This window comes from Ranitomeya imitator, chromosome 7 (assembly GCF_032444005.1).
Source record: "Ranitomeya imitator isolate aRanImi1 chromosome 7, aRanImi1.pri, whole genome shotgun sequence".
NCBI classification, from domain to species: Eukaryota; Metazoa; Chordata; class Amphibia; order Anura; family Dendrobatidae; genus Ranitomeya; species Ranitomeya imitator.
The window spans coordinates 86,981,307-87,005,835 of NC_091288.1; the positions used below are offsets into that span (position 1 = coordinate 86,981,307).

The following is a 24,529-nucleotide window of genomic DNA, read 5'->3' on the forward strand; positions in this document are numbered from 1 at the left end:
ACATTTAAAGTCACTTGGAGGGGTTTATATGACAGAAAATACCCAAAAGTGACACTATTCTAGAAACTACACTCCTCAAGGTGCGCAAAATCACATTCAAGAAGTTTATTAAGCCTTCACGTGCTTCACAGGAATTTATGGAATGTGAAAAAAAATAATGAACATTTAACTTTTTTTTTTTCCACAAATTTTTTACTTCAGGTCCAATTTTTTTTTATTTTGACAAGGGTAACAGAAAAACATGGATCTCAAAATTTGTTGTGTAATGTCTCCTTAGCATGCCGATACCCTATATGAGGGAGAAAACCACTGTTTGGGCGCACGGCAGAGCTTGGAAGGGAAGGAGCGCCATTTGACTTTTTGAATGCAAAATTTGCTGAACCAGTTGGTGGACGCCATGTCACGTTTCGAGAGCCTCTGATGTGCCTAAACAGTTAAAATCCCCCATAAGTGACACCATTTTGGAAACAAGACCCCTTAGGGAACTGATTTAGATGTGTGGTGAGCACATTGAATCCTCAGGTGCTTCACAGAAGTTGCATTTTGCACCATATAATTTGTAGTCGAGTTTCTTCTGAAATAGCCCATATGAGGGAGAAAACTACTGTTTGGGTGCACAGCAGGGCGCGGAAGGGAAGGAGCGTCATTTGACTTTTTGAAAGTAAAATTTCCTGGAATCATTAGCGGATGTCCTCTCCCGTTTGGCGAGCCACTGATGTGCCTAAACAGTGGAAATATCCCACAAGTGACCCCATTTTGGAAATTAGACCGCTCAAGGAATGGATTTAGATGTGTGGTGAGCACCCTTGGTGCTTCACAGAAGTTTATAACGTTGAGGCGGGAAAATAATAAAATCCCATTTTCCCACAAAAATGTTATTTTTATCTCCAAGTGTTACATTTTCATAAGGGTAACAAGAGAACTTGCACCATACTATTTGTAGTGCAATTTCTCCTGAGTACGCCAATACCCCAAATGAGGGCAAAAACTACTGTTTGGGCACACAGCAGGGCTCTGAAGGGAGGAAGCGTCATTTGACTTTTTGAATGTAAAATTTCCTGGAATCATTAGTGGACGTCCTGTACCATTTGGAGAGCCACTGATTCGCTTAGGCTAGTTTCACACTAGCGTTCAGCAGGGCTGCGGATGAAATCCTTCCTCTGTTAAGCCCTGCCCACTGCCACTCCTCTTCCTTCAGCTCCGCCTATGTCTGTAGGCCATGGGGATACCTCCCGTGCATTATCTTGAGGCTGCGCTGACCTGCGTCGAACGCAACATGTTGTATTTTGTTGCGGTCGGCACAGGGTCAAAATGACGCTTTCGGAGTCATCTGCATATATCCGCATGGCCTGCGTACCCAATGTTAAGGGATGGGGTACGCAGGACGTATGCAGACATAGGTGGAGCTTAAGGAAGAGACGCAGCAGTGGGAGAGGCTTAACGGAGGAAGGAGGATTTCATCCGCAGCCCTGCCGAACGCTAGTGTGAAACTAGCCTTAAACAGTGGAAACCCCCAACAAGTGACCCCATTTTGGAAACTAGACCCCCTCAAGGAATGTATATAGATGCATGGTATGCACCTTGACTCACAGGTGCTGCACAGAGGTTTATAATGTTGAGCTGTGAAAATAATAAAATCACATTTTCCCCACAAAAAATTTTAGTCCCAGATTTTGCATTTTCATAAGGGTAGCATCAAAAATGGCACCATACTATTTGTTGTGCAATTTCTCCTGAGTGCGCCAATACCCCATATGTAGGGGAATACTACTTTTGAGGCACAGTGCAAAGCTCCGAAGGGAAGAGGCGCCATATTTGAATTAATCTAGGTGTGCAGTGATCATATTGACACCACGTGTGCCTCACAGAATTTTATACCATTGAGTGGTTAAGAAATAATAAATTACATTTCTTACATTAAATTGTTGTTTTAGCCCCAAGTTTTTCATTTTTCTAAGGGCTAACAGGATTAATAAAACAAAACCAACAAAAACTGAGGTCCATTTTTTCCTGAGTATGCCAATACCCTACATGTAATCAGGGAAATATTTTTCAGGCACAGTGCAAATCTCAGAAGGCAAGGAGCACCAGATGTGACTGTTATGGTTTGCAGGTGCCATGACCCACTGGGAGAGCCCATGAGGTGCCAGAACAGCAGAACCCCACATAAGTGACCCCATTTTACAAACTACACCTCAATGAATTCATCTAGGGGTGCAGTGATCATATTGACACCATGGGTGTGTCACAGAATTTTATACCATTGGCAGTGAAGAAAAAATAACCATTTTTACCACCAAAATTTTACATTGTCACACAAGAAGTGGGTGAAAATGGCACAAAAATTTGTCCCACAATTTCTACTGAATGTGGCAATACCCATTATGTGGCTGTACAGTACTACCTAGCCATACGGAGAGACTCTGGCGAAACAGCGCTATTTGCCTCCTGGAGCGAAGATTTTCCTAGAACAGTTTGCGGACTCCATATACAGAGCCGCTAATTGCTAGTTGAGCAGAATCCTTCAAGTTACCCCATTTTGGAAATTATACCCCTTTTGGGATCTGTAGGTGTAGTGCCAATTTTGACTCCATGGGTATTTTCCAGAAACAAGCAGTAAGGAATGTTGGAGAGTGAAAGTGACCAGTACATTGCAGTCACCAGTACGTCATGCTCAGCCCGTGCTTCTGGGAGCATGCACCCATAAGTTAGGCAAGCTCTCATTGCTTCAGAAATGCCAAACGTGGACGCTATATGTGGTTTAGCTACACTGTGGCGCTCAGAAGAGAAGGGGGCATTTGGATTTGGGAGCAGAGAATTTGCTGAATTTCTTTGGGGGATGAGGAGCCATTTCGCTTTTCCAGAGCCTTTGTACTACCGGTAACGTGGAAGCCCCCTATATTTCCATTAACATGACAAGCCTGAGTGGGGCCTTTTTTTCTGGATTGAGTTGAAAATTTTATTGGGAACATTTTACATAACGTTTGGGATCACATTTAGCCGGCGCTCTACACTTGACCACTTACATCAGTTTCCATCTAAATCGCCAAGTGATGTGATTTAGATGAAACCCCCGAGGGTTCCATTCACTATAACGAGGCAGCAGAGTTACTATGCACTCCGTCTGGCCTCTGTTCAGCTGTGTCCTTTTTAGAAGTGCACAAAACTGTGGCTGACGGCACTTTTATGCAATCCTAAAAAGACAGACACCGCCTGATCATAGGTCAGACGGCATCCACAGTGCCTCCATCTGCCTCATTATAGAGAATCTTCCACCAGAGGTTCTGTCTGAATCACTTATTTCAGAGATTTACACGGAAACCCCAGTGTAAGCGCTCAGCGCAGAGCGTAGGATAAATGTGCGCTGAGCCTTACTGCGATCTTTGGGAGGCAAAATGAAAAAAAATCAACAGCAGGTGAAGAATTGGTTTTGACCAGCACAAGAACAAAGAAAAAATGTGGCAGCACTCACCAGTCCTAGAGTGGTCTAAGTCCTTTATTGGAACATACAAAACATCTTCACGGCTCGGGGTGTGTAGACGAAGAGGAGGTGTGCAGGGGTAGACGACGGCTGTTTCGTGCTAACGGCAGCGCTTCCACGGGTGCCGCATTTTTTCTTTGTTCTTGTGCTGGTCTCATCTTGATTTCCATGCGAGCACCCCGGTTATGCTGTCAGGTGTCCACTGTACCACACATGGGCTACGGCCGACTCCAGGTTTCACAGCTGTGCGGCTTTCCTTTTTTCTTTGTTGGTCCGAAGAATTGGTTTTATTTCTTTTTTTTTTTTTTCACACCGTTCCTCAGGCGGTATAAATGATTAGGCGACTTTATTCTTCGGGTCGATGCAATTGCAGCGTCACCAGATTTATATTGTATTTTTATGTTTGGCAGCTGTCACACACTAGCTTTTTATTGCAAAAACTATTTTTTTTTATCACCATATTTTGAGAGCTATAATTTTTCCATATTTTGGCCTACAGTCATGTGAGGACTAGTTTTTTTGCGGGATGAGTTGACGTTTTTATTGGTACTATTTTCAGACGTGACTTTTTTTATTACTTTCTATTCCGATTTTTGGGAGGCAGAATGTACAAAAAACAGCAACTCAGGATTTTTTTTTTTTTTTTTGGGGGGGGAGGGGGGGATTATGCCGTTCTGTGTGTGGTTAAAAATAAGGCAGTTTTATTTTTCGGGTCAGTACGATCACAGCGATACCTCATTTATATCGTTTTTTTTTTTGGACTTTTACACAAAAAAAATCAATTATTTTTGCATCGCTTTTTTCTGAGAGCTATAACTTCTTTATTTTTCTGCTGATGGAACTGTATGGCGGCTTGTGTTTTTTTTTTTTTTTTTTCTTGCGGGACAATGTGATGTCTTCAGTGGTACCATGTTTATTCATATCCTTTTATCACATTTTGTTCCACTTTTTGTTCAGCGGTATGATGATAAAGCATTGTTTTTGTTTATTTTTTATGGTGTTTACTAAAAGTGGTTAACTAGTCATGACAACATCGGGTCACAATGGTAACTATCGGGACCCCAAGGCCTGCTCCCAGAATGCTGTGATCGCATCATTTAGGGGGTTAAAGTGCCTGGAGCGTTGCGGGATTGCTCCTGGTACTTAGTGCCGTGTGCCAGCTGTCAGAATCAACTGATATTCGGCGGCGATCGCCCGCATACAGCCTGTGTGCGCGCACTATCGCGTAGACTTCATAATCCATCCCTGGTCAATAAGGCGGAGGGATGTATTATTGCTATTTCAAAAAGGGGTTAAAACTTTTTTTGTCCCCACTTTTTACTTTATTCAACAATGCCCTTAGGAGACGTGAAGCTGCGATTGTCCCATCGCTTGTGCTATACATAGCAGGGCTTTCCTGGCAATCCCTGCATGTGTTGCGGCTGTCGAACAGTTGAGACATGCAGCTGCGGGGATGTGAGCATATTAGTACCCGAGTATGCTCAGTTAACACCTTAATCTCTTAATGTTGCAGATTCAACAAATGATGATTTTCAGTTTTTTTACAACCTATAAAATGTTTGGAATCCGTTGTACATAACTGGAAACAATGCAATTTGAGTTTTTTTTTTTTTTAATGCTGTTATTATTGGAAGGTTTGTTCAATAAAATGTAATTTATATCCTAATGGCTGATTATTTGAACATTATTCTGGACTCACTTGCATCAACCATTTCAGAAAATCAGAGAAAAATACCATTTGCATAATAAACTGGAATGTGGTGTATATTTTTTTGGGGGAAAAGTTTCAGTAAACCTGGCATTTTATCCATTTAAAGGGAACCTGTCGCTAGAAAAAAACACTGTTAACCTGCAGATATGATTAATCTACAGGTTAATAGCATTACTAATCCGCCCGGAGCCCGCACTTAGCCGAACGCTGCTGGGAGAAAATTACCATATTTTTTGGATTATAAGACACTTTCTTCCCCAAATTTTTTTGGGAAAATGGGGGTGTGTCTTATAATCTGAACTGTAGCTGAGGTGGAGCTTATCGGTTGTGATGGAGCAGGGTCACTGGGTAACTGCTGCCTGAAGCTTCTGGCGGAGGCAGGAGTTGGGTGATTGCTGTGGGCCCCAGGCTGGTACAACAAGGTGTTCAGCACTGCGGGGGCTCCGCGGCCATTTTGTGATAGCCCAGCGCACAGGGCAAGTTAGTAACTCTATTAACCTGCAGATTAACCCCATATCTACAGGTTAATAGCCTTTTTCTTCTGGTGACAGGTTCCCTTTAAATTTCTGGTGCTAGTATGCATAGGAGTCCAGTCAATGATCACTGTGTGACTACATATGCAGAGATAACTGTCAGTTACTGAGTAGGACCGCCCACTGGACTCACAACACATACAAAAGCTAAGGATTTCATGAAACAGATTACATGTTATACTGAAGCTTTTCCCACAAACCTATATACAGTTGTGGTCAAAAGTACTGACACCCCTACAATTCTGTCAGATAATAGTCAGTTTCTTCCTGAAAATGATTGCAATCACAAATTCTTTGGTATTATCATCTTCATTTAATTTGTCTTAAATGAAAAAACAAAAAAGAGAATGAAGCAAAAAGCAAAACATTGATCATTTCACACACAACTCCAAAAATGGGCCAGACAAAAGTATTGGCACCCTCAGCCTAATACTTGGTTGCACAACCTTTAGCCAAAATAACTGCGACCAACCGCTTCCGGTAACCATCAATGAGTTTCTTACAATGCTCTGCTGGAAATTTAGACCATCCTTCTTTGGCAAACTGCTCCAGGTCCCTGATATTTGAAGGGTGCCTTCTCCAAACTGCCATTTTTAGATCTCTCCACAGGTGTTCTATGGGATTCAGGTCTGGACTCATTGCTGGCCACCTTAGAAGTCTTCAGTGCTTTCTCTCAAACCATTTTCTAGTGCTTTTTGAAGTGTGTTTTGGGTCATTGTCCTGCTGGAAGACCCATGACCTCTGAGGGAGACCCAGCTTTCTCACACTGGGCTCTACATTATGCAGCAAAATTTGTTGGTAGTCTTCAGACTTCATAATGCCATGCACACGGTCAAGCAGTCCAGTGCCAGAGGCAGCAAAGCAACCCCAAAACATCAGGGAACCTCCGCCATGTTTGACTGTAGGGATCGTGTTCTTTTCTTTGAATGCCTCTTTTTTTCTCCTGTAAGCTCTATGTTGATGCCTGTGCCCAAAAAGCTTTACTTTTGTCTCATCTGACCAGAGAACATTCTTCCAAAACATTTTAGACTTTTTCAGGTAAGTTTTGGCAAACTCCAGCCTGGATTTTTTATGTCTCGGGGTAAGAAGTGGGGTCTTCCTGGGTCTCCTACCATACAGTCCCTTTTCATTCAGATGCCGACGGATAGTACGGGTTGACACTGTTGTACCCTTGGACTGCAGGGCAGCTTGAACTTGTTTGGATGTTAGTCGAGGTTCTTTATCCAACATCCGCACAATCTTGCGTTGAAATCTCTTGTCAATTTTTCTTTTCCGTCCACATCTAGGGAGGTTAGCCACAGTGCCATGGGCTTTAAACTTCTTGATGACACTGCGCACGGTAGACACAGGAACATTCAGGTCTTTGGAGATGGACTTGTAGCCTTGAGATTGCTTATGCTTCCTCACAATTTGGTTTCTCAAGTCCTCAGACAGTTCTTTGGTCTTCTTTCTTTTCTCCATGCTCAATGTGGTACACAAGGACAGAGGTTGAGTCAACTTTAATCCATGTCAACTGGCTGCAAGTGTGATTTAGTTATTGCCAACACCTGTTAGGTGCCACAGGTGAGTTACAGGTGCTGTTAATTACACAAATTAGAGAAGCATCACATGATTTTTCGAACAGTGCCAATACTTTTGTCCACCCCCTTTTTTTATGTTTGGTGTGGAATTATATCCAATTTGGCTTTAGGACAATTCTTTTTGTGTTTTTTTCATTTAAGACAAATTAAATTTAGATAATAATAACAAAGAATTTGTGTTTGCAATCATTTTCAGGAAGAAACAGTATTATCTGACAGAATTGCATGGGTGTTAATACTTTTGGCCACAACTGTACAGTCTGCTCTGCTTCTCTCTAATATCTGTCCAGAGATCGCATTGCAATAACAATGTGACAGGTTCTCTTTAACTTCACTTGTATTATTGATTTATGAGAAACAAATTACCGTAAGTAACAAATACTTATGTCAATGTATAAGATTCTTGTTCTGAATGTTGATCCAATTGAGACACTCAGGATCAGGAGAGATGAGTTATTTTAAAGTAAACGTGACCATGTGTTATGATTGTACCTGTTCCCCATTCCCTTAATCCTTTCCCATCCCTCGGATGAACCTGTCGAACATATGTCCCTTTTCAACCCTACTATGTAACTGAAATCAAAGCGGCAATCTGAATGGCTGCCGTGGCTAACTGCACCACTTTACTTTTGCTCTGCCTTTGATATTACGCCCCTATTAATTATATGCTGTTAAATATAGTAACTATAAAATCAACGCTTACTATGCTGGATATTCATGTACATTGAAATACAGTAATTTCAAGACTTTTTTTATTTTTATTTTTGCTCTTCCAAAAATTCCCATCTACATTCTTAACATTTAGCTATATCATCATATAAACATTTTGTTACCACATGTAAAATAAGTGATGATTACGCATGTCAATTCTACAACTGTGAGTGAGAAATGCAGACAATGATGCGGATTGCTTCGTGAAAGCATTTCTGTGACGCTCATGTCTAGTAATACTTGATGAATGTCAAGACCCCCAGTCAAATAATACCTTCTTTTGTGTAAGAAGTGATCACACTAGAATACCAATTAGCTGGGAATGGACGGGAAGGTCATTAAAAGCACTAAGTATTTTGTTAATCATCTGCAGGGTTCAAAAAATATTCTTTTATATTAGAGTTCAAAGCTCCACAACAACGATCCTTTCACGTCATGCTTCATCCAGTCTCCTGTCACGCACTGAAAAGTTCATTGTCTGAGTGGATGGTGGCACCAAGGCTTGCAAGCGGGTCAAGATCTGCAAACATGCTTAACCATGCCGACATGTCTGAATTTCCTGCCTTTGGGTCTGTAAGAAAAACAATACAAATAAACTGCAACAATGGGAAGTGGACAAACAATCGCTGGTTTCCTGCTGCTTGTGCTGTGTGGAACTTCTGCACATTGTAAGACAAGGTTAAACATTAAACTGGAAACATCAGAACTTAATTAGTCCTGTATTCACTGACCCAGATGAGATGGCCCTGGTCGTCAGTCTCACCTGTTACATTATGAAAAAAAGAATACAGCAGCACTCTGGAAGCGCCAATATGTATGCATTAGGTTAGTAATTTTGGAAATTAGTTTTAGCTCCAAGCAAGGGTATAACGATCGTGGTCACAGAGGTTGCGCCGGTGAGGGACCCACTGACACCAGTGCAAACTTCAACTGGATATACGTCCTTGGACGCACATTCAGCTGAAGTGTATTGTGGAGCAGGGGTCTGTGCACTGCAATACATGCTGCCGGCCACCAGCTGACATTGGCGTGCATGTGAATGAGGGTGCATGGCAGTGACATCATGCACTCCCGTCACTTGCCTACTGAAATCAGCAGCTGGCTTCAGAAGAGGATGCCGCGGACACCTTCAAAAGAGGTGAGTGGATGAAAGGCGAGTAGAATCATTTAGTTTTTTCTATGCTTTGAATGGGGGAAATATACCAGGAAAGGGCCTAAAATAAGGGACATACAGTTGTGAAAATAACTATTTGATACACTGCAAATTTTGATAATTTTCCCACCTACAAAGAATGGAGAGCTCTGTAATTTTTATCATAGGTACACCAACTGTGAGACAGAATCAAAAAATAAAAACCAGAATATCATATTGTAGGAGTTTTACATAATTAATTTGCATTTTATTGCATGAAATAAGTATTTTTTTTTTCATCAGATAAAATTTTATTTAACCAAATTTAAGGTACAAAGCAATAAAAAAAATCACAATAAAAACAACATTAACAATGGTCATTAGTTTCAGAAATTCCCTCCCTTCCCCTCCATTACATACAAGAACAGCAAATGATGCATGGAGTAACCCAAGTTCAGGGTCATCTCTCCACCCAAGGTGTCCACAGTTTCTCAAATGTTCTTATGCCTTTTCTCTTAACAGAAATGTTTTTTTTCTTTCCATATTCTCAATAGACAGACTGTCTGAGAAATTCTCTCAACGTCGGCGGATCTTCATTTATCCAGTATCTGGCAATTAGTTTCTGCGCAATAGATAGTAATCTAGCTATTGCCACCTTATATTTATTATGTACCTGGACCTCCTCCACATATCCCAGAATACACACCACAGGATCCCTCTCAATCCTACAACCATACGCTCCCCCAATGGCATTAAGCACCGCTGTCCAATATGGGTTCACATTTGAACACTGCCATAACATATGCAGAATTCCAGCCCCCTCCACCCGGCACCGAGGACACTCAGAAGTCTGTCTCAGACCCGCTCTATACAGCCATTCAGGAGTCCTATATACTCTGTGGAGTACATAGATCTGCGAGAGTCTGCCCGGTTCACTCAGCGATAATTAGGGTACATATTCCATAATCACTTCCCATTTATCTTCCTCTATCCTACACAACTCCTCCTCCCATTTCCCCTGTGCTCTAAATATGATAATTATTTTTAAAAAGTATGCATTAGATCCTTATAAATACCCAACACTACCTCTTTTGTTCCCCCCCTCTGCGCAGACATAACAAAACAATATATCCTTGTGAATCTCCATATTCATTGTCCTACTCTGCATGACATAAGCATGCCTAAACTGCCCATATTGAAATCTGCAGACCTCCAGTAGCCAATAATCTTCCTGCAACTTTCCAAAGGGCACCAGTCTCTGCGCGTCCTGCACCTGAACCATGTACTGTATGCCCAGTCTCATACAATTTTTAAATTCTCCCATTTTAGCAAATTCCGGTAGAGTCTCGCTTTGCCATATTGGGGAAAAATTTGTCAAGTGCTCCAAACCCCTAATCTTTTTAATTGCCTCCCAGACTTTATGTATCAGCGCTAAAGTAGGATACATCAAACCCATCTTCCTAAAACTTCCTGCTTCCAACCCCTGAACCAAGGGATCCCTCCCCATCACCTGGACCAAGACCCTTTGTATTGAACCTGCCCCAGACACTTCCCTCCACCCCCTCATCTGTTGGCCATGAGCAGCTAAGTAATAAATCCAAGGGTTTGGAAGCGCCAATCCCCCTCCTTCCTTGGGCCTCTGCAATATCTCAAGTCTGATCCTCGGCTGCTTTTTTCCCCTACACAATATCCCTAAATATAGAGTCAATAGTACGAAACCACTGCCTAGGGAACCATATAGGGGCATTGTGCAAGACGTACAGCAGATGGGGCATCAAAATCATCTTAAATTAATTCTTATGACTACTGAAAGATACAGTTTACACCACAACCCTACTTTACTCCTAAACTTACTCAGCAGTGGAATCAGATTCAAATCTATATAGCTTGAAATTGGAAGTGCCACCTGAATGCCCAGGTATTTAAACTGTCGCACCACTGCCAACCTACTACCCTCGCCCGACACTGGCAAATCAACAACAATCATCTACAGCCATGACAGTGGATATTTCCCAGTTAATTTCTAATCCCGATATAGACCCGAATGTTTTAATAATATCCATTGCTCTCAACAACTCCTCTCCGGAATCCTCCAAAAAAAACATCACATCATCTGCATACAGTGATACTTTTTCTGCTACCAAGTCACATCTAAACCCTTTCACTGAGGCAGTCCTCCTAATTGTCTGCACCAAGGGCTCCACTGCCAAAGCAAAAAGTAGGGGGACAGCGGATACCCCTGCCCTAGTCCCCCTATGAAGCGCAAAACTCCCAGACACTTTCCCATTAACACTAACCCTAGCGGTTGGGGAAGTATATAGCAACTGTATCCATGAAATAAGGGTCGGCCTAAAACCAAAGCGTTCCAACACCCTTCAAAGATACTGCCACTCAACACTATCAAACGCTTTACGCGCATCCAATGATACCACAACCCTACTGCCCCTGTTGTCTGATGGCAGCTGCAAATTCAGAAAGTCTACGCAAATTAATCGCTGTAGATTTATTTGGCATAAATCCGGATTGGTCAGGATGAACAAGATCCTGAACCACACTTGCCAAACAGCTAGCCAAAATTTTTGCCAAAATCTTTACATCCACCGTCGGCAATGTGATGAGCATGTAAGTTTCCGCCCACACTGGATCTCTTCCCTCTTTCGGAAAGACCACCACCACTGCCTCCCTCATGGACGCCGGTAATTCACCTTCCCGTAGAGCCTCTTCAAAAACCTTTTGCAATCTGGGTGTTACAATCTCAATTAATTATTTATAAATTTCACTCGGGATACCATCTGCCCCAGGGCCTTATTATTTGCCATAGATATAATAGCTATTTCAATTTCTTCTTTTGTTATGGGCACCTCCAGTCTCCCCCTATCACTTTCTTTAATTCTCAGGAGTCCTGCTTCCTCAAGAAAACCCTCTATGTCTCCCAATGAGTCCCCCGATCCCGAAGAATATAACTGATTATAGAATTGTCTAAATTTCCCCAAAATACACTGTGTCCCCCACCTCCCTTCCCTCATCAGTCTTCAATTTATATACATATGATTCCCTCTGCTCCGCTACCACCACTGACAACAGATGCCCCACTTTTTCACTTTCATCATAAAATTGTGTTTTCTGGAAAGCCCTCCTCCTGTCTGCTTTCCTCAAATACACCTTATTAACCTCTTCCTGTGCACCCCTTAGCCTACTCTGATTTTCTGCTGACGGGTCTAATACCATATCCCTCTCCAAGGTTTCTATTATTTCCCTATCTTCTAGCTTAGATTTCAACCTACACCTGGAAATCTCCTGGAACAAGAGACCCCTTAGCACCACTTTCATAGCGTCCCACACCACCCGATTATCTGCACTCCCTTCATTAATCTGCCAATACTCCAATTCTTTCTTTATAGTATTCATATTAATATATTCCAGCCATACCAGGTTCAGCTTCCACCCAACTCCCTTCCCAATCTTCCCGCTTATCAGTCTATTAGACAATTCTATGGGCTTATGATCCGAAATCACCCTCGGGAGATATTCCACTCCACAGACCAGTTGTGTCATTAGCTCATTTCCCAGTGCCATATATATTCGTGAAAGAGGCCCATGCGTTGCAGACTAACAAAGAGTAGCACACCACATTCTCATTTCTCACTCTCCACAGGTCCATCATTCCAATCTCTTTAATATAATTCCCAAATGCCGTCAATTTCCTAATACTTTTACCTGCTCTCTGTTTATGTATATCCCACCCCTCATCTTATAACATTATTAAAATCACCAATGATCAGTAATGGTAATCTCGTACCCTGCTTAAATAATTCCATAACCTCACATAACTTTTTCCCACTATATGGCGGTGGTATGTACATAGCTACTATACATAATGATTGCCCATAAATTTTAGAAACAACAAAAATATACTGTCCTTCACTATCAACATGGCTTTCAATTTCTTCAAATGGCGTAGACGCTCCTACTAATAAAGAGACCCCTCTAGCATATGAAGAATACGTGGAATGATATGCTCTCCCAATCCACCTCCTCTTCAACATCTCCACCTTTTCCTGAAGTAAATGAGTCTCCTGGAGGCATAGAACATCCAGTCTCCTTTTCTTAGCATATTCCATGATCGCTGTAGTAATGCTTTTCAGCTTTGCCCGCAGTTTGCCCGCAATAGGGCAAAGCATACTGCGCATGCGCGAGACAAGATTGCGTTGTGCACGTGCGAACTATGGAGGACACCTACTCAAATTCCCAAAAATATTGCAACAGCGGGGAAGGATGGGGTGGAGGAAAGAAGACGAAATACAGCCCATCGGACCGGACACAGGGCATTTACCTAGCCCAATTTTAGGTGACAGATTCCCTTTAATATGCAGGAACTAGAAACCTCCATATAACAGCACCATCTTTTAGTTTCTCCTTATCAAAAATGACAAGACACAGCGCGGCATTTCACTCCGCTCACTTCCCTCTGTCCTTATCCGCCAGGAGCCACTTAATGTTTAAGTCAAGCCATTTAGCGGCCTCTGGTGTTTGGAAAAAATGCACTGTTCCCAGGGCCACAACCCTGAGCTTTGCCGGATATAAGGTAGAATAAGCCAAATCTCTCAATCTTTTCTTCACTGCACCATATTGCATCCTCTGCTTTTGCACCTCGTCCTAGTAATCAGGATAAATGGAAATCTTTTGGCCATTAAAGCACATTTGGCTTTCCTTCGTATAATATCTGTCTCTATAGTTAGGGATCTTAGCAAGAATAGTATGGGAGGAGGGGATCTCAGCAGGAGGGGTCTCATGGGGACGCGGTGCGCTCTCTCCACCACATAAAGTTTGGTCAAGATATCAGTGCCAATTTTAGTGCGGAGACAGTCCTCAATAAACGCTGTAGGATCAGTCCCTTCCACCTTCTCAGGGAGTCCCATTAATCTCACATTATTGAGCGGTTTTCCAAGTCATTTTTATCAGCCAGGGCAGCACATTTCTGCAAACATTGAGTGTGAGACTTCTACATTTTAGAAAGTTGGTCTTCCAGCACACTCACTCTCTCCTCCACTGTCCCCACCCTGGCATCAGTTTTATTTATGGCTGCCTTCATGCTGGACATTTCTTCTTTAACCCCATCAAATCTCTTTGCAAGGGTTGTTAGTGCAGTCTTACAAAATCTAACCAAGTCATATACATCCTTCAATGTGGGCTCCCCTATAACAGGCTTCTAAATATCTTTCTGCTCCACACTCTCCCCTTTTCCCACCCTTCATCCTCACCCATTAACCCCTCCTGTACCGAATCAGCCTCAAGAGACTTCTTCTTTCTCCTCCTCGGTCTCCCCCTTCAGCCATCACCTTTGCTGCTCCTTCCAGCCTCATAAACATCTCCAATTTGGCCACTATCTCCAGCCTCCAGCATATGAGGCATTTGCCACGTCTGCCTTCTCTGCTGCCTCCACGGCCTTGGTGCCATCTTCAGCCCGGCTCCCAGCCCCCGTCCTCGCATCCTGCTGCCGTCTCCTCACCATTGACCTCAGGTCACTACAGCGCTGTGTGTCGGGGTCTGCCTCCACCTCCGACCGCTCCCAGCACTGGGGTCGCAGGAGTCGTCCGCTCACATCGAGTGCTAGGCCACGCTCCATGAAATAAGTATTTAATACAATAGAAAAACAGAAGTTAATATTTGCTACAGAAATCTTTGTTTGCAATTACAGAGGTTAGATATTTTCTGTAGTTCTTGACCAAGTTTGCACACACTGCAGATGGGATTTTAGCCCACTCCTCCATACAGATCATTGGGTTCATGTCTGCAGACTGGCTAGGCCCTCCAGGACCTTGAAATGCTTCTTATGGAGCTGCTCCTTAGTTGTCTTTGTCAGGCTGGAAGACCCAACCACGATCCATCTTCAATGCTCTTACTGTGGGAAGGAGGTTGTTGGCCAAAATATTGAGATACATGACCCCATCCATCCTGCCTTCAATACGGTGCAGTCGTCCTGTCCTCTTTGCAGAAAAGCACCCCCAAAGTATGATGTTTCCCCCACCATGATCCAAGGTTAGGACAGTGTACTTGGGGTTGTACTCATCCTTCTTCCTCCAAACATGGCGAGCGGAGTTGATATGAAAAAGTTCAATTTCGGTATCATTCTATTTTAGCTCATTCCAGCCTCGTGCGGGTCTACAATTTTGTCCCTGGTGTCCTTAGACAGCTCTTTGGTCTTGGCCATGGTGGAGAGGTTGGAGTGTGATTGATTGTGTGGACATGTGTCTTTTATACAGATAAAGAGTTCAAACAGGTGCAATTAATACAGGTAATGAGTGCAGAGTAGGAGGACTTCATAAAGAAAAACTAACAAGTCTGTGAAAGCCAGAATTCTTGCTGGTTTGTAGGTGATTAAATACTTAATTAAATTGCATTGTATTGCATCAAACATTTAAAAATCATACAATGTGATTTTCTATTTTTAAATTCCGTCTCTAACAGGTGAAGTGTACCTATGATAAAAATCACAGAGCTCTCCATTCTTTATGGCTATATTCACACTTTGCGGATTTTGCTGCGGATCCGCAGCGGATTTGACCGCTGCGGATCCGCAGCAGTTTCCCATGAGTTTACATTTCAATGTAAACCTATGGGAAACAAAAAACGCTGTGCACATGCTGCAGAAAAATCCGCGCGGAAACGCTGCGGATTACATTCCGCAGCATGTCACTTCTTTTCTGCGGATTTTCAGCTGCTCCAATAGAAAACTGCAGTTGAAAATCCGCAGAAGAAAACGCAGTAAAAACCGCGATAAATCCGCAGTAAAAACCGCGATGGGTTTTCACTGCGGATTTTGCAATTCCGCTGCGGAAAAATCCGCAGTGGAATCTGCAAAGTGTGCACATAGCCTAAAGGTGGAAAAACTCACAAAATCTGCAGTGTGTCAAATACTTATTCTCTCCAATTTATAAACCAGAATGGGGGATATATATACCAAGATGTGCCAAGGATGGGGGACATATATACCAGGAAGGAGCCTAGGATTGTGGACATTACTACAAAATGGGGGAAGGAACTATTATGTCCTTATAGGATTTAGAACGCTACAAGGGTCCATACATCTGACCACATGCGGGGAGCACGGTGTGGGTGTGTGGGGAGGGATGCAGAGGTACAAATTTTGCAAACAATTGGAGTAAAAAAATGGATGCAAAAAGATTATTAAAGTGAATCAACTGAACACTGCTTTTTTTTTTTTTTAATCTCTGGTGTCTCCTAATGAGAAGGATACTGAACAGGTAAGGCTACTTTCACACTAGCGTTTTCTGCAATCCGTCACAATGCGTCGTTTTGCAGAAAAAACGCATCCTGCAAAAATGCTTGCAGGATGCGTTTTTCCCCCATAGACTTGTATTGACGACGCATTTGAGATGGATTGCCACACGTCGCATCCGTCGAGCAACGGATGCGTCGTGCTTTTGCGGACCGTCGGGAGAAAAAAAACGCTACATGTAACGTTTTTTTCTCCTGATGGACCGCTTTTTCCGACCGCGCATGTGAGGCCGGAACTCTGCCCCCACCTCCCCGCACCTTACAATGGGGCAGCGGATGCGCTGGAAAAATGCATCCGCTGCACCCATTGTGCAATGCAGCAAACGCTAGCGTCGGAATCTCTTCCCGACGCATTGCGACGGGGAGATTCCAACGCTAGTGTGAAAGAAGCCTAATAAGGAAGTGACATAAATTCAAGAACTCATAAGGGAACCCAGAGATAAAAGGTGCACACCATAGCGCAAGGTAGAAGGTGAATCAATAACGAACATAAAAGTAAGAGCCAGGGAAAACATAGCATTACTTGTTCAGTATCCTTCTCATTAGGGGACACCAGAGATAAAAACAAAACCCACAGCGTGTTCAGTTTATTCACTTTAATAATCTTTTTGCATCCATTTTTTAACTACAATTGTTTGCACTCTGCACTTTACATATTTAAAATACTATTGCTATCTATTTCATACTGTATATGTGCTTTTTGCAACCAAGAGCTTTCTCTATAGGAATTTACAATTTGTATACAATCTTGGATATAATATATTTTTCTACATATTCCTGGACACTATCTACCTTATTCAGCTTTGCTCCAGTGTTTGCGTGTTCAATTTTCTGTATGGTCGTTTTCGTCTCCAAGTTGCTACTTTTACTATTTTTTAAACAAATTGTATGTGCTAATAAAAATTACTTAGTCATTATTTAAATTTTGTTTGGAGGACTATTTCATTTCTACATAGGTCTTTGTTTGCTTCACGGTCCTCCGTGTTTATTATGCAGGGCATTCTTTTTTGCTCTTCCTAAATAACACTTTTCTAATATACTTTTATTACCCTCCCTGCTCCTGTAAGCTGATCTCTCTGTGGGTCATATATCCTTCTGTTTTGATTTTGGCTCTGCTACTTCTGCTCTGGGGATCGGAGTAGGACGAACCAATCAGGGCACGTCACTGGTGAGGACGGGGCTACGTCTCGGTGAGTGACAGCAGTCTGCTCATGCATGCTCAGACCAGGCTTCATTCTGCTCTCTGCTTTGATGCTGCTTTGAAGTGCCGGATGAACAGTCGATAAGCTCTATGATGTGCTGATCATTAGAAAGTATATCACAGGGCTTGTCAGCTGAAGGCAGGACACTTCAAAGCATTGGCAGAGTCAGTCAGTACCACGCATGACCGAGCTCACATCAGGCTTCACTATCCTCTGCCCGAATGCTGCTTTGAAGTGCCGCGCCTTCAGCTGGGTAATTTTGATCTGAGCCTTGAATCAAAATCAGACATGTCTCGGATTTTTTTTTTAAACAAATGGTCTACAAAAAACACCTGATATGTGAATAGCTCCATAGATTGTATTGGCTATATGTTATAAAAACGAAAAACATGGATAGAATATGTACGAGATAAACAGAAGTCTGAATGAGGACTTACTGAGATTCCAACCAATTACAGTAAAAAGATAAACAACCTACACAACCCTAAAATACCTCAGCTGCCCCAGTGCATAATCCCTCAATTAAAGGGAACCTGTCACCCCCAAAATCGAAGGTGAGCTAAGGCGGCTTTCACACGTCAGGTTTTTGGTTTCAGGCTAAATTCGGCAAATTTGCCAAAAACGGATCTGGCGTAAATTGTGAAAAACTGATGCCCCGGATCAGTTTTTTAGCTGGAGAGGGAGAGAGAGAGAAAGGGAGAGAGAGGGAGAGAGAGAGAGATTTCTCCCATGCCAGAATGAAAAACAGAGCTTCTGGGCATGCTCAATGTGTAAAAAACGGATATGGTAGCCGGAAACGTTCATTCACACATACGTTCCATGCGTTTATTGCCGGAAACGTCCCTTCAGGCTTTTTCGCCGGACACAAAAAACGTTGCAGTGAACGTTTTTTGTGTCCGGCAAAAAAGCCTGAAGGGACGGATCCGGCACAAAACAGATGAAACGCATGCCCTTCAGGCACAATCCGGCGCTAATACAACTCTATGGGAAAAAAACGGATCCGGATTGTGCCTGAAAGAAAAAACCTGATGTGTGAAAGCAGCCTAAGCCTACCGGCATCAGGGGCTTATCTACAGCATTCTGCAATGCTGAAGATAAGCCCCCAATGTATCCTGAAAGAGGAGAAAAAGCGGTTAGATTATACTCATCCAGGGGTGGTCCCGGTACGATGGGTGTCACGGTCCAGGGCCTCATATCTTCTTACGATGACGTCTTCTTCTTGTATTCACGCTGCGGCTCCGGGGCAGGCGTACTTTGTCTGCCGTGTAGAGGGGAGAGCAAAGTACTGCAGTGCGCAGGCGCCGGGAAAGGTCAGAGAGGCCCAGCCCCAGCGCACTACAGTACTTTGCTCTGCCCTCAACAGGGCAGATAAAGTACGCCTGTGCCGGAGCCGCAGCGTGAAGACAAGAAGAGGACGTCATCATAAGAAGATGGGAAGCCCCGGACTGGACCGCGACACCCATCAGATCAGAGCCGGATCGGGAACGCACCTGGGTGAGTGTAATCTAATTTTTTTTTTCTTATCTTTCAGGATACATCGGGGGCTTATCTACAGCATTACACAATGCTGTACATAAGCCCCTGATGCCGGTGGGCTTAGCTCACCTTCGATTTTGGGGGTGACAGGTTCCCTTTAATGGTTTAAAGAGGCATAATTTATTTTCTTCAGTAAGTCTTTTTCACCTTTCTTGTTTAGCATCTAAACTTTTCAATATCTTGCATAGAATTCAATCTAGATGAAATTGTGACAGTATTTTCTGTAGAAGTTATACTCGATAAATTGTAGTGTTCTGGTAGGTAGTAGAAATTTGAACTTACTATTGGGTGAAGGATTAGGAGTTTTCTGGAGAGAACAGTCAGACGTGCTGCCATTTGATGACAAACTTGGAATTGTCCAGTCTAAAATTCAGCAGAGAATCTATTAATGTTAGTTAAAAGGGAATCTGTCACCTACTTTTTTGTATATAACATTCTATAATGCTGTAGATAAGTCTCTGATGTAACCTGAAAGATAAGAAAAACAAGTTATATTATACTTACTCAGGGGCGGTCCCCGCTGCGGTCCGGCGCCTCCCATCTTCATGCGATGGCATCTTGGTCATTGCTTCCTGTCGCGGCTCATGCGCAGGTGTAATTCTGTTCCCGGTTGAAGGCAGCGCAAAGTACTGCAGTGCGCAGGTGCCGGGAAAGGTCCGAGAAGCCCAGCGCTCGTGCACTGCAGTACTTTGCTCTGCCCTCAACAGGGAACAGAATTACGCCTGCGCATGAGCCGCGACAGGAAGCAAGGAAGAGGACGTCATCGCATGAAGATGGGAGGCGCCAGACCAGACCGTGACGCTCGCCGGACCGGACCGTGACGCTCATCGGACCGCCCCCCCAGGCGAGTATAATCTAACTTGTTTTTCTTATCTTTCAGGTTACATCGGGGTCTTATCTACAGGATTACAGAATGCTGTAGATAAGCCCCTAATGGCGGTGGCCGAAGCTTATACACAAAAAATGAGGTGACAGATTCTCCTTTAAAATAGTAAAAAAAAAATGTTACTGTAACTGCTGTAAGTTGTACTCATAAGCATGTTACTGAATATAAAACTATATATTAACATTATTTATTCATTTTTATTCAACAGCATTTTTCTTTTATAAATATATCAAGGTTAAATGCCATACACTCATACACTGACACTGGAGCAGGAAACATGGCTGCCCTATGACGCTGATCAAGCAGAGACCTCTGAGCCGAAAAAGGTTTGTCTGCAGAATTTTCTGAGCTCTTGATACAGCGAGTGAAATAAGTATTGAACGCGGCACCAATTTCTAAGTAAGTAGATTTCTAAAGGTGCTATTGAAGAAGGGGAGCAAGCAAGTGTAATAGAGTCTTATCCAATAACAATGGATGGATTATTATTGTGTGGTACACTCAATTTCAGGAATCTTGAGGTAGTCAGCTGCTGCAGATCCACGGGTCGCCAGACCAGAACTGGTGTGAATGGGGAGAATAGTGGAGTTTTCCGCACTGCTGGTGGATAAAAATCGAAAGGATCCAGAATACACGAGTGATGCGGTTTTATTATAAATGTGTTTCAAAGTTGACACCCTTCTTCTTAAGGATATGGCCACAGTGAAATTTATTTAATACTTTGCATAAAAGCCTTTGTTGGCATACACGCGACTGGGCGCATGGCAGTATGCGCCTCCCGTCGCTTGGACACTGAAATCAGCTGCTAGCTTCAGAACAGGAGAGAGGAAGGAAGGAACTAGGTGAGTAGTGATGTTTGTGTTTTTTTTCTTCTTTCTATGCATTGAACAGTGGTGCCGGCAGAATGGGGAAAATATACAATGATTGAGAGACACTTACAAGGATGGGGCATAAATAACAGGATGAAGGACATATACCAGGATGGGAAAGCTTATACCCAGATTGGGGGCGTATATCAGGATGGAAGAGCATATACAAGGATGGGGGTATATACGGTGGGTACGGAAAGTATTCAGACCCCTTTAAATTTTTCACTCTTTGTTTCATTGCAGCCATTTGGGAAATTCAAAAAAGTTCATTTTTTTCTCATTAACGTACACTCTGCACCCCATCTTGACTGAAAAAACAAATGTAGTAATTTTTGCAAATTTATTAAAAAAGAAAAACTGAAATATCACATGGTAATAAGTATTCAGTATGGAATAGAAGCACCTTTTGAGCTAGTACAGCCATGAGTCTTCTTGGGATTGATGCAACAAGTTTTTCACACCTGGATTTGGGGATCCTCTGCCATTCTTCCTTGCAGATCTTCTCCAGTTCCCTCAGGTTGGATGGTGAATATTGGTGGACAGCCATTTTCAGGTCTCTCCAGAGATGTTCAATTGGGTTTAGGTCAGGGCTCTGGCTGAGCCAGTCAAGAATGGTGACAGAGTTGTTCTGAAGCCACTGCTTTGTTATTTTAGCTGTGTGCTTAGGGTCATTGTCTTGTTGGAAGGTGAAGCTTCAGCCAAGTCTGAGGTTCAGAGCATTCTGGAAGAGGCTTTCATCCAGGATATTTCTGTACTTGGACTCATGTTTCCTTCAATGGCAACCAGTCGTCCTGTCCCTGCAGCTGAAAAACACCCCCATAGCATGATGCTGCCACCACCATGTTTCACTGTTGGGATTGCATTGGGCAGGTGATGAGCAGTACCTGGTTTTCTCCACACATACCACATAGAATTATCACCATAAAGGTCTATCTTCATATCATCAGACCAGAGAATCTTATTTCTCATAGTCTGGGAGTCCTTCATGTGTTTTTTCGCAAACTCAATGTGGGCTTTCATATGTCTTGCACTGAGGAGAGCACTGCTATATGGAATATTGCTCACTAGATAATACTTAGTAAAAGTGCATATATAAAGATGAAGGTTCATATATCAGGATGAGGGGAGAATATACCAGGATAGGAAGCATATTCCTTTATATCTACAGTCTAGTACCTCTGCTCCTGTCTATGGTTGCTCTCTGTTGCCCACACCTGCTCTCTCAGGAGTTGTTTTTTCTAAACTAAAACATCAGTATTCAGTTTAAATTGCCGTGTTGGCACTTTGCGATAAATAAGTGGGTTTTGGGTTGCAGTTTGGGCACTCATTCTCTAAAAGGTCCGCCATCAGTGGTCTATAATGAATCTTGCAGAGACAGCACAAGTGTTAATTTCCATTTTTGGACCTTTAATTGGGGTGAAGCTTTGATGTGGAAGTGGGTTAACATACTGCAAACACAGAAGTCTGGAGCAGGGCTCCTGGTATAGTCAGCAGACAGAAACAAGTCTGATCTACGATTTAGGAAGATGGAGGAGATTAATGATTTTCTAGTATAAATACAGAAAATTGATGTTTGGATTGATATATATTGAAAATAATAACTGTATTGTAAATGCCACAATATAATCACTTACTGCTGAGTCCTCCCACTGTCTGAAGTCCCATATCAAGCAGCTGAGAAGGAAGATATCCAGACAAACTCTCTGACTGTTTTGTCCATGAGCTTGATTCACCACACTCAAAAATATCTTGTTCCTCTTGTGAAAACGCTGGAGACATAGGGGACTGTAAACTTAGAAAGGAGAACTCCTGATCAAAATCATCCCCTTCTACATTATACATTAGAAGGTGACTTGGTTCTGAAAATAAAACAAATCCAGTTACTGATTAGGATACATTTAGGGTAGATTAGATTGGATGAGTGCATGTGCTCAAGATCTTAAGGTACCGTCACACTAAGCGACGCTGCAGCGATACCGACAACGATGTCGATCGCTGCAGCGTCGCTGTTTGGTCGCTGGAGAGCTGTCACACAGACAGCTCTCCAGCGACCAACGATGCCGAGGTCCCCGGTAACCAGGGTAAACATCGGGTTACTAAGCGCAGGGCTGCGCTTAGTAACCCGATGTTTACCCTGGTTACCAGCGTAAACGTTAAAAAAACAAACACTACATACTTACCTTCCGCTGTCTGTCCTCGGCGCTGTGCTTTCCTGCACTGACTGTGAGCACAGCGGCCGGAAAGCAGAGCTGTGACGTCACTGCTCTGCTTTCCGGCTGGCTGGTGCTGACACAGGATGCAGGAGGAGTGCAGAGAAGCACAGCGCCGGGGACAGACACCGGAATGTAAGTATGTAGTGTTTGTTTTTTTAACGTTTACGCTGGTAACCAGGGTAAACATCGGGTTACTAAGTGCGGCCCTGCGCTTAGTAACCCGATGTTTACCCTGGTTACCAGTGAAGACATCGCTGGATCGGTGTCACACACGCCGATCCAGCGATGTCAGCGGGAAGTCCAGCGACGAAATAAAGTTCTGGACTTTCCTCAGTGACCAACGATCTCCCAGCAGGGGCCTGATCGTTGGTCGCTGTCACACATAACGATTTCCTTAACGATATCGTTGCTACGTCACAAAAAGCAACGATATCGTTAACGATATCGTTATATGTGACGGTACCTTTATAGTTACTAGCAAACCAACAAATATTTGTACAAAGTCTGATCTTCTTTTCAATCATTAGCACAATATTAAAGGGATTCAATGCTTTTAGAGAGGCAGAGAACTCATCCATTATAACTACTACCCTCCATTATAAGATAAATAAACCTTTGCTACAATCAATATTTATTGCTTTGGTTTTTGTGAATCTATAGATATCTTGGTTACTCCTCAAATTAAAAAAAAATCGAGACATCAGGAAATAGTACCTTAAATGGAAAACAAAACTCTCCACACCTCTCAACACTACAGAGACTGCTTGCTTGTAGAGAGACTGCTTGCTTGTAGAGATGAGGCAATAACATTTACAGAACTCTGGTCCAGCGACCTGCCGGCATCCCAGGTACTTGTTCTGATTAGTAGGCCTGGCGTAATATCATGTGTGTGTCACGTGGCAAAGGTGACGTTGTTCTGGGTTGATGGTATGCAGGAGATATTCCATGGCCATCGACCACATATGTGGCTGCTGGACCAGTGTCCTACAAATCTATTTGCTCAGCTCGAATTGCTTGAAATAGTGCATGGTTTTCGGTAATCCCAGGATTTTTTAACTATCAAGTTATTTCTAGGGACTCGCAGCTTCAGATTCATTATTTGGGTAAACTATTCAAGTTATGGAGCGTGGCTAGCCACGGATCTGTGAACAGCATGATCCTGAGCTCCTACATCCAGCACACTAAAAGCCAGGCATTCTCAACTTAATTATAGGCAAAACCCTGAAAACAGCAAGGACACGCTCATACTCCAGAGCCCATTCCCAACAGGTGAATATCGGAGCTTATGTCACGTGTCCCCAGAAGCAAGCCCCAGATTTACTCTTGCAGACAGAGACTAAACCACTTGACGGTGAAGCACCGACTCCGTATGTTCCTCT

The 24,529-nt window shown here is 43.0% G+C and overlaps 1 protein-coding gene across 2 annotated transcripts in view; it reads right to left on the reverse strand.

The window, feature by feature from the left end:
* Nucleotides 1–5,095: 5,095 nt before the first annotated feature.
* ICA1L (islet cell autoantigen 1 like) overlaps nucleotides 5,096–24,529 on the reverse strand; it is a 121,156-nt gene continuing 101,722 nt past the window's right edge. For both annotated transcript variants that reach the window (XM_069733580.1, XM_069733581.1), the window contains 3 exons: nucleotides 22,572–22,796; nucleotides 19,468–19,548; nucleotides 5,096–8,587 (listed from right to left, as the gene is read on the reverse strand). In XM_069733580.1, the coding sequence (XP_069589681.1) occupies nucleotides 8,472–8,587; nucleotides 19,468–19,548; nucleotides 22,572–22,796 (422 nt within the window). In that variant the 3' untranslated portion in view covers nucleotides 5,096–8,471. The remainder of the gene's footprint in view (nucleotides 8,588–19,467; nucleotides 19,549–22,571; nucleotides 22,797–24,529) is intronic.